The sequence below is a fragment of the Marmota marmota genome, unplaced genomic scaffold (assembly GCF_001458135.2).
Source record: "Marmota marmota marmota unplaced genomic scaffold, marMar, whole genome shotgun sequence".
In the NCBI taxonomy this organism is placed as follows: domain Eukaryota; kingdom Metazoa; phylum Chordata; class Mammalia; order Rodentia; family Sciuridae; genus Marmota; species Marmota marmota.
The window spans coordinates 6,803,980-6,817,219 of NW_026000001.1; the positions used below are offsets into that span (position 1 = coordinate 6,803,980).

General features: G+C 54.8%; 2 protein-coding genes across 5 annotated transcripts in view; one reads left to right on the forward strand and one right to left on the reverse strand.

Annotated features, from left to right (window-relative positions):
• The window catches only part of Ptdss2 (phosphatidylserine synthase 2), a 34,294-nt gene extending 28,899 nt beyond the window's left edge, over window positions 1-5,395 (reverse strand). Inside the window, exons 1-2 of the mRNA XM_048807965.1 lie at window positions 5,215-5,395; window positions 921-925 (exon numbers count right to left, since the gene is read on the reverse strand). Of these exons, the coding sequence (XP_048663922.1) occupies window positions 921-925; window positions 5,215-5,380 (171 nt within the window). The 5' untranslated portion in view covers window positions 5,381-5,395. The remainder of the gene's footprint in view (window positions 1-920; window positions 926-5,214) is intronic.
• A 2,792-nt stretch (window positions 5,396-8,187) lies between these two features.
• Window positions 8,188-13,240, forward strand: part of Ano9 (anoctamin 9) — a 19,348-nt gene continuing 14,295 nt past the window's right edge. For 2 of the 4 annotated variants that reach the window (XM_048807971.1, XM_048807970.1), the window contains exon 1: window positions 8,191-8,347. In XM_048807971.1, the coding sequence (XP_048663928.1) occupies window positions 8,342-8,347 (6 nt within the window). In that variant the 5' untranslated portion in view covers window positions 8,191-8,341. Of the gene's footprint in view, window positions 8,348-13,240 lie in introns of all 4 variants that reach the window. The other 2 variants (XM_048807972.1, XM_015503406.2) reach the window with 2 other exon arrangements.

Sequence of the window (13,240 nt, forward strand, 5' to 3'; positions counted from 1 at the left end):
TTTTTTTTTTTTTTTTTTTTTTTAACACGACTAGGTAGAGTCCATGTGTCAATGGCCTGTCTCCAGTTTGTTCTAACTTCTTACCGCACATTTGTAGATCTAGGACCAAAGACCTTTGCTGTATCATCATAATCACAACTAATGTCCATCCTAACTTATGATTCATATTCTGTGCCTGGAAACAGTCCCTGTATTTAACAATAATACCTACACATAAAACAATCCACTGTTACAACTTATATGGTCACAAAACATTAATGATCTTCTATAGACCAAGCAAATGTTTTTAACCATAATTGTCCTGCTTCAAATTCACAGCCAGAATCCCCAAGATCAAAAAAAAAAAAAAATTGCACAATACAAATAGTAACTTAAAATATACATACACATACATACACCCACTCTCACACACACTTCTTACAGAACTGTGCTTGGGGAAACTGCATTTGTTGAGTGCCACTGAAGGCATATTTTGCTAAACTGCTGCTCCAGGTATTTTTGTCTGGAAAATCTATCACAGTAGGGCACAGCTGTTTATTGGATGAGCAGAAAAGAAAGATATGCTTGTGGCAACCAGAAAGTTTTAAGGTCTTTCAAGTTGTATAAAATGGACCTGCAGAAACGTTTAAGTGTTCTCAGGATGCAAAGTTTTGGAGCTGAAATGTGATATCAAACCAGTTGCAAAAAGTGTACAGCAGCCATCTCTTGAGGTCAAACCTGGTACCCAGATAACGCAAGAAAGCTTCAGGATACACAGCTTGTTGGTCTTGTCCCATATCGCCGCAGAATCTGATCCTGTGTGAATTTCACAAAAGATTCGTACTGTTCTGCTAGTTGGGTGTTGAGGATTTGCTCATACTCCTCCCGAATTTCATCTTCATCGTCTTTTAGAAGCCTCTCACATGTCATCCCAACTTGTCGAAGGGTAAAGGTGGGCCGGTCCTTCCTCATCCAGGAGGAGCCTGGAGAACTCGGGGCTGTGAGTGCTGCGGCGCGAGGCTGCCTTTCCGAAGTGCAAGCTTCACTCTGATTGAGAACAACTGCTAAAAGTCTCCACCCCGGATAACGACTACATTCTTGCTTGATGTTCTGAAAAATTCGCTCGGGAGTTGGAAGGCGCCGCTCGCTGCCGGGCGGGGCGGGCTGGTCGGCGTCGGGGGCCTGAGGCCCGGAGTGGGGCCGGGGACCCGGGGCGGAGGCGGCGGCGGCGGCGGCCCCAGCTCCGGCTCCCCCGCGGGGCTCGCAACCAAGCCGGCTCCAATGGCGCCTCCAGCGCGCGGCGGCCCCTGGGTGTTCTAAAAATGCCTCTGTCGGGCTGGGGTTGCGGCTCAGCGGTAGGCCCTGGGTTTGATTCTCAGCTCCACAGAAAAATAAATAAAGATATTGTGTCCAACTACAGCTAAAAAATGAGTATTAACAGAATGGGATCCCCCATTCCTCTGGAAGGGCGCCTCCGCTGGCATGGATGCGACGGAAGAATCCGCGGTTTGCTGGGCCCGTTGGCGTCCGTGGGACGATTTTGATCCCGAGCAGGCCGCAGGTGGAGGAGCTGGAGGAGCACTTCCTGAAGGACCCCTTTCCCTCCCACAGTACCCGGGTGGCGCTGGCCTCCCGCCTCGGCCTCGAGGAGCCACACGTGCGACACGTGCAGGATGGGTTTGGTGTGCCACGCAAGGTAAACCCGAACCCCGAAGGAGGCCATCATCCCTATGCCCTCGCGCTCTTCCCACTCAACCTGGGCGGGCCCATCCTGGTCCAGATTCTGTTGTATAGGCCCATCCTGCAGAGATGGCCACTCCCCCAACCCCAGAAGACCCAGAAGGTTCTCCATTCAGGCCCAGGCCTGTGGGAACCTCGGCGTTCCCAGCAGAGTTCCTGCCCCTCAGGGGAGACAAGAGGAACTAGAAGCCGCCTTGAAGAGACTCTCCACTGCAGCGCCTGAGGAAGGTGACCTTGAAGGCGCAGACAAATCAGCCCGGTGCAGCGGTTGCCTGCATCTCCAGGAATGAAGGACTTCTGTTCCCCCACAAGGATTTTCCCACATTCTCTACTGACAGCCACACCCACATCAGATCCCCACCCGCAGCTGCATCCCTTAGATTCCACATCCAATACAATTTCCTCATTCTGAAATAGTCTGGAGCTTTGTCTTAATTTGGGTATTTTTTTTCCCTCTTATTTCCTTTTAGTCGTTGCTTTGTTACTTGTTTGAGGTCTGTTTGATTTTCCTCGATTTTCAATAAAGTTTCTTAGCTTCAGTGAGAAATAAAATAAATAAAAGTGCAGATGTAGCCTGTTTTTTGGATAAAATTTTACTGAAACCAAACAAAAACCATCCTATGATCGATTTTTCCCCCTCTGACAATAAGACATTTATCTCAGGCTAATTAGAATTGCAGTCAGGGTAAACACATCCCAGCAATCTTGAAAATATGCTCTCCACCTTAGGATTTGTTTGTTTGTTTGTTTGTTTATTTTGGGGTACCAGGGATTGAACTCAGGGGCACTCAACCACTGAGTCACAGCCTCAGCCTGTTTTGCATTTTATTTAGAAGCGGGATCTCACTGAGTTGCTTAGCACTTTGCCATTGCTGAGACTGGCTTTGAAGTCTTGATCCTCCTGTCTCAGCCTCCCCAGCCACTGGGATTACATTACAGGTGTGCACTGCGCCCTAAGATTTAAATGGCAAGAGCCATTTACATGTCACAGTAGATTTCTGCAAACTGACAATGTTAAAGTTTTAAGCAAATAAAGTGCGGGTTGATCTGAAAAAGAAGTGAAACTCAGAGACACAAATTTTCTACAACTAAGGTCTTATTACAGGAATACAAAAGGGACTCTACCCAGGAGGTTATACTGCTATAGTGGCAAAGAAACCAAGACAAAGTTCACTTTTGAAGAAGAGGGTCAAGGCAAACAGCTTTGAAACAGAGCACAAGTCCGGAACTGGTGGCTGCTGAGGCCCAATGTATGTTCCCTGGTGGAGATAGTATATCTGAAAATTGCATCTCAAAGGGGCCCTTGGATAATCTCCTTAAACCTGGGTTGTGCAGGTATTCCAGGAATGCTTTCTGGAGGGCTTCATCACCACTGGACACTTGGGCTAGGGCTTTAGGGACAGTGATTTCATTTTGGTGCTAGCAACAATCCCACCTATCTGTGAATATAACAAAAACCAGGGAAACTAAGTGAGGATGGGTGAATTGCATGGTACGAATGCTGTCTCAATGAAGCTGGTGTCCTAATAGGCCAGCTTGCCTGTGGGCTCCTGCTACTGTGGGGATCTGGAGGCCAGAGTTGGCTTGCCCTGGAGGCACCCTGCGGGGCCTTCACAGGCCAGGATGCTGCCCTGTGCCCAGAGCCAAGCAGGAGCCTGGGTGGTCAAGGCAGCTAGCTACACTGTGGTGATCCTCAAGGATATAGGTGAGAGTCCAAGTGGTGGAGAGGATGTCCCTCCAGTGCAGATCAGGAACCTGTTCTTGTTTCCTGGTGTTGAAGATGAAACACCCAAGAGATGCTGAGGCATGCAGAGACAGCAAGTTTAATTTAAGAAAGTGATACAGATTTCTCCAAAGAGAAGGGGCCTCAATGCCAAAAGCCCGTGGGAGGGGTTGCAACTCGCTTTTTTTAATAGACCCCAGAACCCCCCTCCCTCTGGGCTAGGCGAGTGCTCAACCGCTGAGCCACAACCCCAACCCCACATACTTGACCAAGGGCAGGAGCATGGAGGTTAATGGTTAGCAACCCTGAGTGCTGAGGAGCACAATTCTGGAGGTGGACCCTTAGCAAATCCCATCATTCATTGCCTACACCGACTGCCTGGCCTTTGGCCCTGCTTCAGTTTGTTGAGGAATGTGACATATCCTGTTCACCTAGGCCAGGTGGGAATGCGGGCGAATTGCTTTTTGGCAAAGAAAGTAAAGTGGGGGTCAGCACAGTGGGCCCATTTTATTTATTATTTATTTATTTATTATTATTTATTTATTATTTTCTTAACCTGGCGTTCCCACCATTCTCACCTATCTGTTCCGTTACAGAGATAGGACCGAACCCGAGGACCAGTCTGGACCTGGTCTCCATCCTGCAGGAGCCCTGAAGAGAGCGCGCGCCGGGTTGGACTGGACAGCATCCCCACTGCTTTGTGCTGAGGAGACCTGTAGTGCCCCAGCGCGACCTGACGCTCTTCAGGGAGCCAATGCTGGACTGCAGGAGGAAGAGCCCAGCAGGCCAGCTCCCGCCCACCCCAACCAAGGAGCAGCGTCTTGCAGGTGGGGTTCCCTGCTGGCCACTCTTCGGCTGCCACCCTGCCTTTCCCCGCGGCTTGCTGGCACGCTCACTTACGGAGGCGCTCTTGGTAGGGTGGGGACTGTCCTGGGTATGGACAGTTCTCCCACACTAACTGTCCACACCCAGGACAATCTCCACCCCACCGAGAGCACCTCCGTAAAGTCCTGATAACTCTAGTTTTCTTCGGAGCGTGTAAATCTATTTGGCCTTTTACCCAAAAGCGCCCTGAGTCCTCCTCCCTAGGCAGACCCGGCACCGCTGCCCTTCCAGAGCGCCGAGGCGGGCGGGGAAAGCACCTGCGCCTTGCAGTGGGAGGGGCGCCCGGGACGCTCAGCGAGGCAGCTTCTGGCTGCGGGGCGGTGAGCAGGGCGTGGCGACCCCTGCCGGCCCGAGTAGGCTGGGGCGGGCCCTGGGGGGCGTCTCTCAGGGCCAGGTCTGGAAGCGCGGAGAGGCTTGGTCCATCTGCGCAGCCAGGTGCGAGCTGCCGGCGGTTGGGTAAAGTGTCACTACCGAGCCCAGGCCGAGCGCTATAGGAATTTCAAACGCTTTACAAGTGTTGTGGTCTTCACTACTCCTTGAATTAGCCCGCTCCTTCCCTCGCTGGAGTCCAGAGCCTCTCCTCTGCACCCCGCCCTCTGCAGGAGCCCTCCACCAGGCTTTGCACCTGGAGCCTGACACCTGCTTCTCGCCTCCGCCCTGTCCCGGCGACTTGCTGCCTCTCCTGGGCACGTGGGGACCAGCGGATTCTGACAGCTCTGGGTGGAAGAAAGTGGAGGCTGCAGGACCTGGGGCCATCTGGAGAAGGGGACACGGGACAGCACCTTTCCTCAGCTGCGGAACCACCCACCAGAGACCAAGGTGCTGGAGCAACGAGGGTAAATGGCCAAATCCTGTCTCACCCAGGAACAGATCAGGCCAGAGCTCAGTGTGGGTACGGCCTGACCTCGGAGCCTGGTTCCCTTGAGCTGAGGAGCAGTTACATCTTGGTGGTAAACAGTGGGATGCTTGGGGAAATGCTTTCTGAAAAAACACACTTGCACAGAAAGGAGAGAAAGCCTGTGAACCTGTAAAAGAATAAAGACTGCTTTTCATTTTTGTGGCAAATCTGTGAAGGTGAATGAATCCCAGAGAACTCACCTGCCTAGGCACACCTGCTGCCTGGATGTTTTCTCAGGGAGCCTGCACGGCAGGTTTGAGAGGACAGGAAGGGGGAACTGGGCCAGATCCAGGCCGACCTGAGGGCCGGGGAAAGAGCCTGGAAAGAACGGCCCTAGAGAGGACCGGAAGCAGGTTCTCCAGAGGCACCGCCAGCCCCACTGGAGGAGCAGTCTCTGTGAAGAAAGTAACTTCAGCCACATCCAGGCCATCTGGGCTGGAGATGCAGGATAGGTCCAGGGTCAGGCGACAGGGGCTCACTCCTATCTGAAGACCTCGCCTGGGCTCCCTAACCCTGGTTGACCTTCTCACAACAGGCCCCGGGCCATCCAACTAATGAACCACTGAAATGGAGAGCTGCCTCTAGCTGCACTTTGGCCCTTGTGGGGAAGATAAGAGAAGACAAGGTCTTCTGGACTTAGGAGGAAGAAGAGGGTGGCAGGGTCCAGGGTCCGCAGGGTCCATGTGACTTGGACCAAAGTTCTCTGCCAAGAAGGCAGCTGGCCACAGTGCCTTCCCCTCTATCCCAGGGGCAGTCCAGACACAGGCCAAAGAGTAAGGCCAAGTTTGGGGGAAACAAGGTTTATAATCCAGACTGTAATATGATAATAAAGAAATTTTAAAATAAAATGAAGTTTATAACAGTGATCTACATGTTAACAGTAGAAATTGAAAGGAGAAACTTATTCCTTAATGACTGTGGTTCCCTCACACTTGGGAAGAAAACCATAACCCACCGGTAATAGTGCACAGGGTTATCAAGTATGACAAACACGAACCTGCTTTTCAGTACTTTAAAGCATTTTAAGTTAGTTGAAATGAAAAAGTCACATGTTTGTAACCTACATTATATTGTAAGCATCCTTCTGTGTTCTCAGGGGTGTTCTACTGCTGAACTGTATCCCCTGCCTTTTTGCTTTATTTTGAGATAGAGTCTTGCTGAGTTGCCCAGGCTGGCCCCACATTTATGATCCTTCTGCCTTAGGCTCCCAAGTATCCCCATCCCCTGGATCTTTTTTATCTTTCTTTCTTTCTGTGCTGGGGATTGAGCCCCAGTCCTTTTTTGAAATACTGAAACAAGATATTGCTGGGTTTTTTATTTTTTTTTATTGCAGTTGGAAACAATAACATTGTTTTATTTATTTATTTTTATGTGGCGCTGAGGATCAAATCCTGGGCTAGGCAAGTGCTCAACTGCTGAGCCACAACCCCAACCCCAAGATATTGCTAAGTTCTTGAGGCTGGTCTCCAACTTGTGATCCTCCTGCCTCAATCTCCCAAGTTGCTGGGATTACAGGCTGTACCACTGTGCAAGTCCTGAAATGTAACTTTATTTAACATTTATTTTTTAGCTGTAGTTGGACACAATATCTTTATTTTATTTTTTTATGTGGTGCTGAGGATCAAACCCAGGGCCTCGTACATACTAGCAAGTAATCCAGACTTTAGGGATGGCACCAGAAGATCTCAGCAATGACTATCTCCCAGATTAACAAGTGAATTACAACTCTAACAGAGAACACTTGGAATCTAGACTTTGAGTCTTTTTTTTTTTTTTTTTGGTACTGGGAATTAGACTCAGGGACACTTGACCACTGAGCCACAGCCCCAGCCTAATTTGTATTTTGTTTAGATGTTTAGAGACAGGGTCTCACTGAGTTGCTTAGCACCTCACTTTTGCTGAGGCTGGCTTTGAAAGAGATCCTCCTGTCTGAGCCTCCTGAGCTGCTAGGATTACAGGCCTGTGCCACCAAGCCTGGCTTTTGAGTCATCTCTTTAAAAAAAACCTCCTATTCCCCGGGATGGGCAGAATCACAGCCTGTGGGACAGGAACAAAGTAATTTCTGTTTCTCTTTTGCTAGCAATAAAACTTCTTTTTCCTTTTTCTCAAAAACGGGTCCTTGTTATTGGATTTGCATTGGGTACAAGGATGGAGCTTTCAGTGATAGCACTCCTCTGGGAAACTCAGACAAACACACGACCCAAGGCCTGAACCAAAGCAGAGGGTTGCAGGGCCGCATGGTGCCCCGCCCCTCCTCACACCGCGGATGGCCCGCCTCCACACCAGGTGCCCTGCCTTTAGTGTCCCTGGCTGCTGGTGGCTTCCTGTGACCCTCCCCTACTCTCAGGCCTGCATGTTCAGCTTGGGCCTTCTGGCAGCACCGTGATGGTGCCCATCCTCTGCGCCACCAGCCTGTACGGAGCTCCCTCCGGGCACTCCACTCTCCCCCTCCTCTGTGAACCCTGTCCACGCCCACAGGCTGGTCACTCAGGCCACCCAGAGCCTCTCCAGCTGCTGCTCTCAAGACCTCAGGGTGTGGCAAACCCTTCCCTCCTAGCCAGCCCCAAGATGACACCACCCTCCCTCCAGGGCAGAGGCTCTGGTGGGGGAAGCAGCTGGCTTTGGGGTGTCTCCCCCTGGCCCAGATTACCTTCTGGGGGAACAAAGCCCAGGTTTGGGGTGCCAGGAGTTGGACTATGGAGGGAGTATGGGGGTGAATTGTCCTGGGGTCTGGGTTCTGACCTGGTGCTCTGTGCCCTCTCTGCCCACCCTGCTTCCCCCAGAAGGGGGTGCCAGGAAGTCCCATCCTGAGCCTTCTGCAGGGGAGGGCAATCGAGGGTCTAGGAGAGTTCTGACCTGGGGTTCCCTTCTTGCTGTTCTCACCCATCCCCAGGTTCCCAGGAAGATGTCCAAGGCTCCTGGGGGGCTGGGAGGGGCTTTCCTGGCTGAGCCTCAGGCTCCTCCCAGTGTACCTGGGCGCGGCAGCAGAGGAGAGAGGGAAGGTACGTCCCACACGGAAGTCAGGGAGGCCAGCCTGCGCCTTGCAGCCAGCCACTCTCCTGCCGGCACTGTGAGCAGCAGCCCAACCAGACTCCAGGACAGTGTGCACAGCCAGCATGCAGGTGAGCCCTGCCCCGCGGGTCTGCAGCCCCCACCCCTGTGGTCGCCACCACCCTCGCCAGGAAGGTGCCTGTAGAGGGGCCCAGCAGCTTGCCAGGTGGAGTGTGGGTGGCTTGGGCCAGGCAGAGTCAGCTACAGGACCCCCGGGGTCAGTCTGTGCTGGGCTGGGGCACACGCGCGGGCAGCTTCCTTCCCCCAGCCTGGGCTCCTGGTGCGGTGTGACCCTGACCTCATGGCCACAGTCCTCCAGGTGCCTGGGGTGCTGGTGCGCCCTCCAGAACTGCAGCTCTGCTCTGAAGGTGGTACCTGGGGGAGGGGCTCAAGCAGGGGCTGCTCTGGTGGGAGGCCCTGTGTGGCTGGGAGGATGTGGCTGTGCTCTGGGAGGGTCCTGCCCAGGCAGAGGCCCACTGCAGGCTGCTGGATCCTGGTTCTGGGGCAGAGCAGAGGTGGGGTCGAGGAACTCCAGGAAGACACCCCATCTCCCTGCCCGCCAAGGTGTCAGCTGGGCTGGAGCCAGCCCCTGGCGGCCCAGGGAGGAGGTCTGAGTGGGGGTGGAGAGTGAAACCAGCCCCCCAGCTGGCCTCCAGGCCTCCAGGAGTGGGCGAGTTGGCAGCCGCTCCCACCACCTCCACCCAGGGCTCTCACTGGCCCTTCCTCCATCTGGCTGCCCGGCCATACTGTGGAGGCCCTTGGCCTGACCCAGGGCCCCGCCAGCCTTTCCTCCCTGACAGTCCACGCTGGGGTGGAGTGGTTGGGCTGGCTAGGGATGAGTGGGGGAGCAGCCCTGTTGGCTGAGGAGAGCGAATCAGTCCTTGAAACTCAGAGACTTGGTGGTCCCCGCCGCTGGCTGGGTCTGAGCATGCCCTCCCCTGTTCTCATTCCTTCCATGGCTCCCCTTTGCTGCTGCTGAAGTCCCAGCTCCCAGCTGCCTGACCAGCTTTCCCTGATCTGGCTTGTGCCATCCTCAGGCCCAGGGAGGGCTTACCTCCTGGTGGCTCCTTGCTTGCCCTTTATGCTTCTGCAAAGCTGAAGTGCTAAGGACTGATTCACCAGGAGTAGTCACTACAAAGTCCCCAGAGGTGCTGAGGACTGAGTTCTTTGGAGGTACTGAGGACTTAGTCCTTGGGATTAGTAAACTACCAATCCTTTAGTGAACTGCCAGGAGTGCCAATTACCTTGTCCTCAGAGGTGCTTAGGACCCAGTCCTTGGGATTAGGAAATATCAAGTCTCAGAAGTACTAGATGAGGGAGCTGGTGTTGTGGCTCAGTGGTAGAGTGCATGCCTAGCATGTGGAGGCACTAGGTGTGATTCTCAGCACCACATATAAATAAATGAACAAAATAAAGGCCCATCAACATAGGAAAAAAATATTTTTAAAAAGAGGAATTAAATTAGTGAGTGGTAACTACCTCATCCTCAGAGGTGCTAAGAACTGAGTCCCTGGGAGTATTAATTGCTAAGTCTGTAGAGGTGCTGAGGACTTTGTCCCAGACACGAATTGCACCCTAACCCTCAGGGCTGGCCCATGCACATTTCTCTCAGGAATGCTGCCTCCACTTTTTTTTGCCTCTTGACAACCTTTTGCCCTATAAGGCCAGACTCTGGACCACCTCCCTGCCAAGTAGACGCCTGCCCCTCCGGCCCCAGCATCCGCTCACACCGGGCACTGCCCTTAAGGGCAGCACAGAGCCAGCTACCACATCAGTATTTTGGGGATGGGTGAGTGGGCACACAGACAGATGGCTTCGGTGGCTCAGAGGAGGCAGGTGGGTTCTCTCAGGGAGGGAGGTCAGAGGGTCCTGGGCGGGGCAGGTGGAGCCCTGGGCAGCAAGGGTGGCCTCCGTGCTGCTGTGTGATGGTGGGGGTGGGGCCCCCTTGGAGGACGGTGAAGCTGCAAAGTGATCAAGGGCTCGAGCCCCAAGGGCCCTGGGCACTGGCCAGAGCCACCCTGTAGCTCTCAGCGAGATGGCCCGGGGAGAGGGAGCCAACAGCCGTCCTCTGCAGCCAGAATGGCGTCATGTGTGCGTATCACGCAGCCTGCCAGGCAGGCCTGGTCCAGAGCTGGGCAGCAGCTGCCCGCCTGGCCTGTAGGCTGAACAGGGCCACAGCGGGGACAGGCGCTGAGGAAGGAGGGTAACTGGACTGCTGCATGTTAGGTTTCCACGTAGGAGCCAGTGGGTGATGTCCACGGGGTACAAAAGCCAGCTTGGGGACAGCCCTGTCCCTGCCCTGGGGCCTGGAACCTGGGGTCTTGGTCTTGTGGAGGGAGTCCAGTGGATGAGGACACAGGTCCTGGGCACCCTGATTCGTGCCCTGAGCAGTCTGCTGGACTGGAGGTGGGGCAACCTCAGGCAGGCTGGGCTCCCACTCATGAAGGCCCAGTGGCCACACTGAGAAGCCATGGGAGTCAGGCCTGCGACCAGAGGACCATGGTCCTGTAGGACAGAAGGGCAGAGGGGCAGCGTGACCCTGGAGGCCGGGGGCTGTGGCCAGGGCGAGGAGTGGTGAGCCTAGTATACAGGCAGCAGGATGTCGGGATCTGGTGCCTCAGGTGGGTGGAGGGTGCTGGACCAGAGCCAGTGGACATCTGAGCTGGCTGATGGAGGGGCTGCTGTCCAAAGCTGAGGTGGTGGCTGAGAGTAGCCAGAGCTGATGGCGCTGCACCCCGAGGGCCTCCTTATCCAGTGACCGCTTAATGCCTGTCTGGGCTGCGGGCACCCCCTCCACTGTGCAGCATCTATGGGGTCGGGGTTGCTGTGCCTCGATTCTCAGGCCAAAAAACAGCCTCTTACCCTGACCTTTGAGGTGCCCTGTGGACTCTCCCCTCTTCTCGGGCTCCTCCTGGTCTGGGGTCTCGGGGGCCCCTCCGGTCCCATTCCTGGCCCCTGCCCTGTTTGTCTCACTTGTTCTTCATCTTTGAGCCCATGCTGGGGTTGAGGGTCCTGGACACAAGGGCACAGGGTGGGGGCTCCACAGGGCCTGAGGTCAGCTCGTGAGGATTCGTTTCACTCTCATCCCACGTGGCACGGAGCCATGGTGGTGAGCAGGCCACAGTCTACCCGAGTCACCTGTCCCATTGGCTTGTGGCCACACCCACTTTCGCGGCCCAGGTGCAGGTGCCCGCCCCGCCAGGCTGTCCTTCTGGGAATTCAGGTTCCTCCCTGACCCAGGATGGGGAAAAGTCCAGTTACCACACACACCTGGGCGCGGGTGTAGTGGGCTGTTGGCAGAGGGTGGGGTGTGCCCTGGCATCTGAGTGGGGCGTTGGAGGGAAGGGGCTGCAGGGTGGTTGTGGGCCTGAGCCATGTCTGGGTCAGCCCTGACCCCTGAGGACTCAGTTCACTCTCTTGGTTGGACTGGAAGCATTTCCTGGCTTCTGAGCCTGAGGCAGAGGGAGAGAGCCAGGAAGACCCAATCCTGCCCTGGACCCACTCCTGGTGTGTGTGCAGTGTGTGGTGTTGGAGTGGGGTTACAACCAGCCAGACCAGATCAAAAGCAGAACCGTCTTACAAATGAATTTCAGAGAAGCGTGTTTTTTTCCCAGTATAAGTACATCCCAGGCAATCACTGAATATACTCACACTAAAAAGCATCTCTTGTTTCCCTGAGCTTTGAATGTGACTGAGTGGCCCCTGTGTTCCCTGGCAGTCCTTGGAGTGAGGCTTTCTGGAGGAGGTTGCAGGAATGTGGTTGGGGAAGGGGAGGGAGTGCAGCTCGGGGCCCAGAGGAACAGAGGCCTGGCAGGAGGAGACCGTGGAGGGACACCTGCAGCACAGGAGGAGACGATGGAGGGGCACCTGCAGCACGGGGAGGGGGTCTGGCAGGAGGCCAGGTGAGTCAGGCCTGGTGGGAAGCAGCTTGGCCTTAGTCCTCCCCATCCCCTTAGTCCTCAGGTGTCACTAGGAGAGAAAGGGTGTGGTGCTTGGAAGGACACCAGCCAGGGTCCCTGCCCCTGGGACAGCAATGCTGTGAGGCCCAGGCCTGCCCAGCAGCTGCCCACTAGGACGTGGGCAGGCCCCTCTCACCCATGTATGGCCTCAGGACGTACTATGTGTCTCATAAAGCTCTTGGTCAGTTAGGCTGTGTTTCCTAAGTCAGCATTTCTGCCTAGGACCAGCTCTCTTAGCCCACCAGTAAATCTGGGAAGGCTGGACCTGCTCTGACCACCTGGGTGATCTCTTCTCCCCCCTGGCCCCAGCTCGCTCCCACCACTCCATGAAGGAGCTGAGCTCCAGCCTCAGATGCCTTCCTGCTAGTTGGGAGGAAATGAGTCCCACCAGCCTAGCACCCAGGACCCACCTAGACTTGGCACAGCACCCTTCCTGCTCTCTACCTGCTGCATTGTGGTGCAGTATCTCCTGTCTAGAAGTGTCCCAGAAGCAGGGCCACATTTGTCAGTGCTTTTCACTGCTGCAGGAGGGTTGCATGCAGCAGCAGCAGGGTCCCATGCAGCAGGAGGGTCCCATGCAGCAGGAGGGACCCACGCAGCAGGAGGGTCACATGCAACGGGAGGTTCGCATGCAGCAAGAGGGTCCCATGCTGTAGGAGGGGCGCAGGCAGCAGGAAGGCCGCATGCAGTAGGAGGGTCGCATGATGCAGGAGGGTCGCATGCAGCAGGAGGATCCCATGCAGTGAAAGGTTCCCATGCTGCAGGAGGGTTGTATTTATCAGGAGGGTTGCATGCTGCAGTCAATATTCAGGCATTTTTTGGTGTGCCTGTGGTGCTGGGGAATGAGCTCAGGGCCGCACACAGGTGAGGCCTTTTATTTCCCTTCCTTCCTCCCATCCTCCCATTTCCCCCTTCCTCCCCTTCCCCCGTTCCTCCCCTTCCTCCCCTTCCTCCCTTCCTCCCTTCCTCCCATCTTCCATTTCCCCCTTCCTCCCCTTCCTCCCC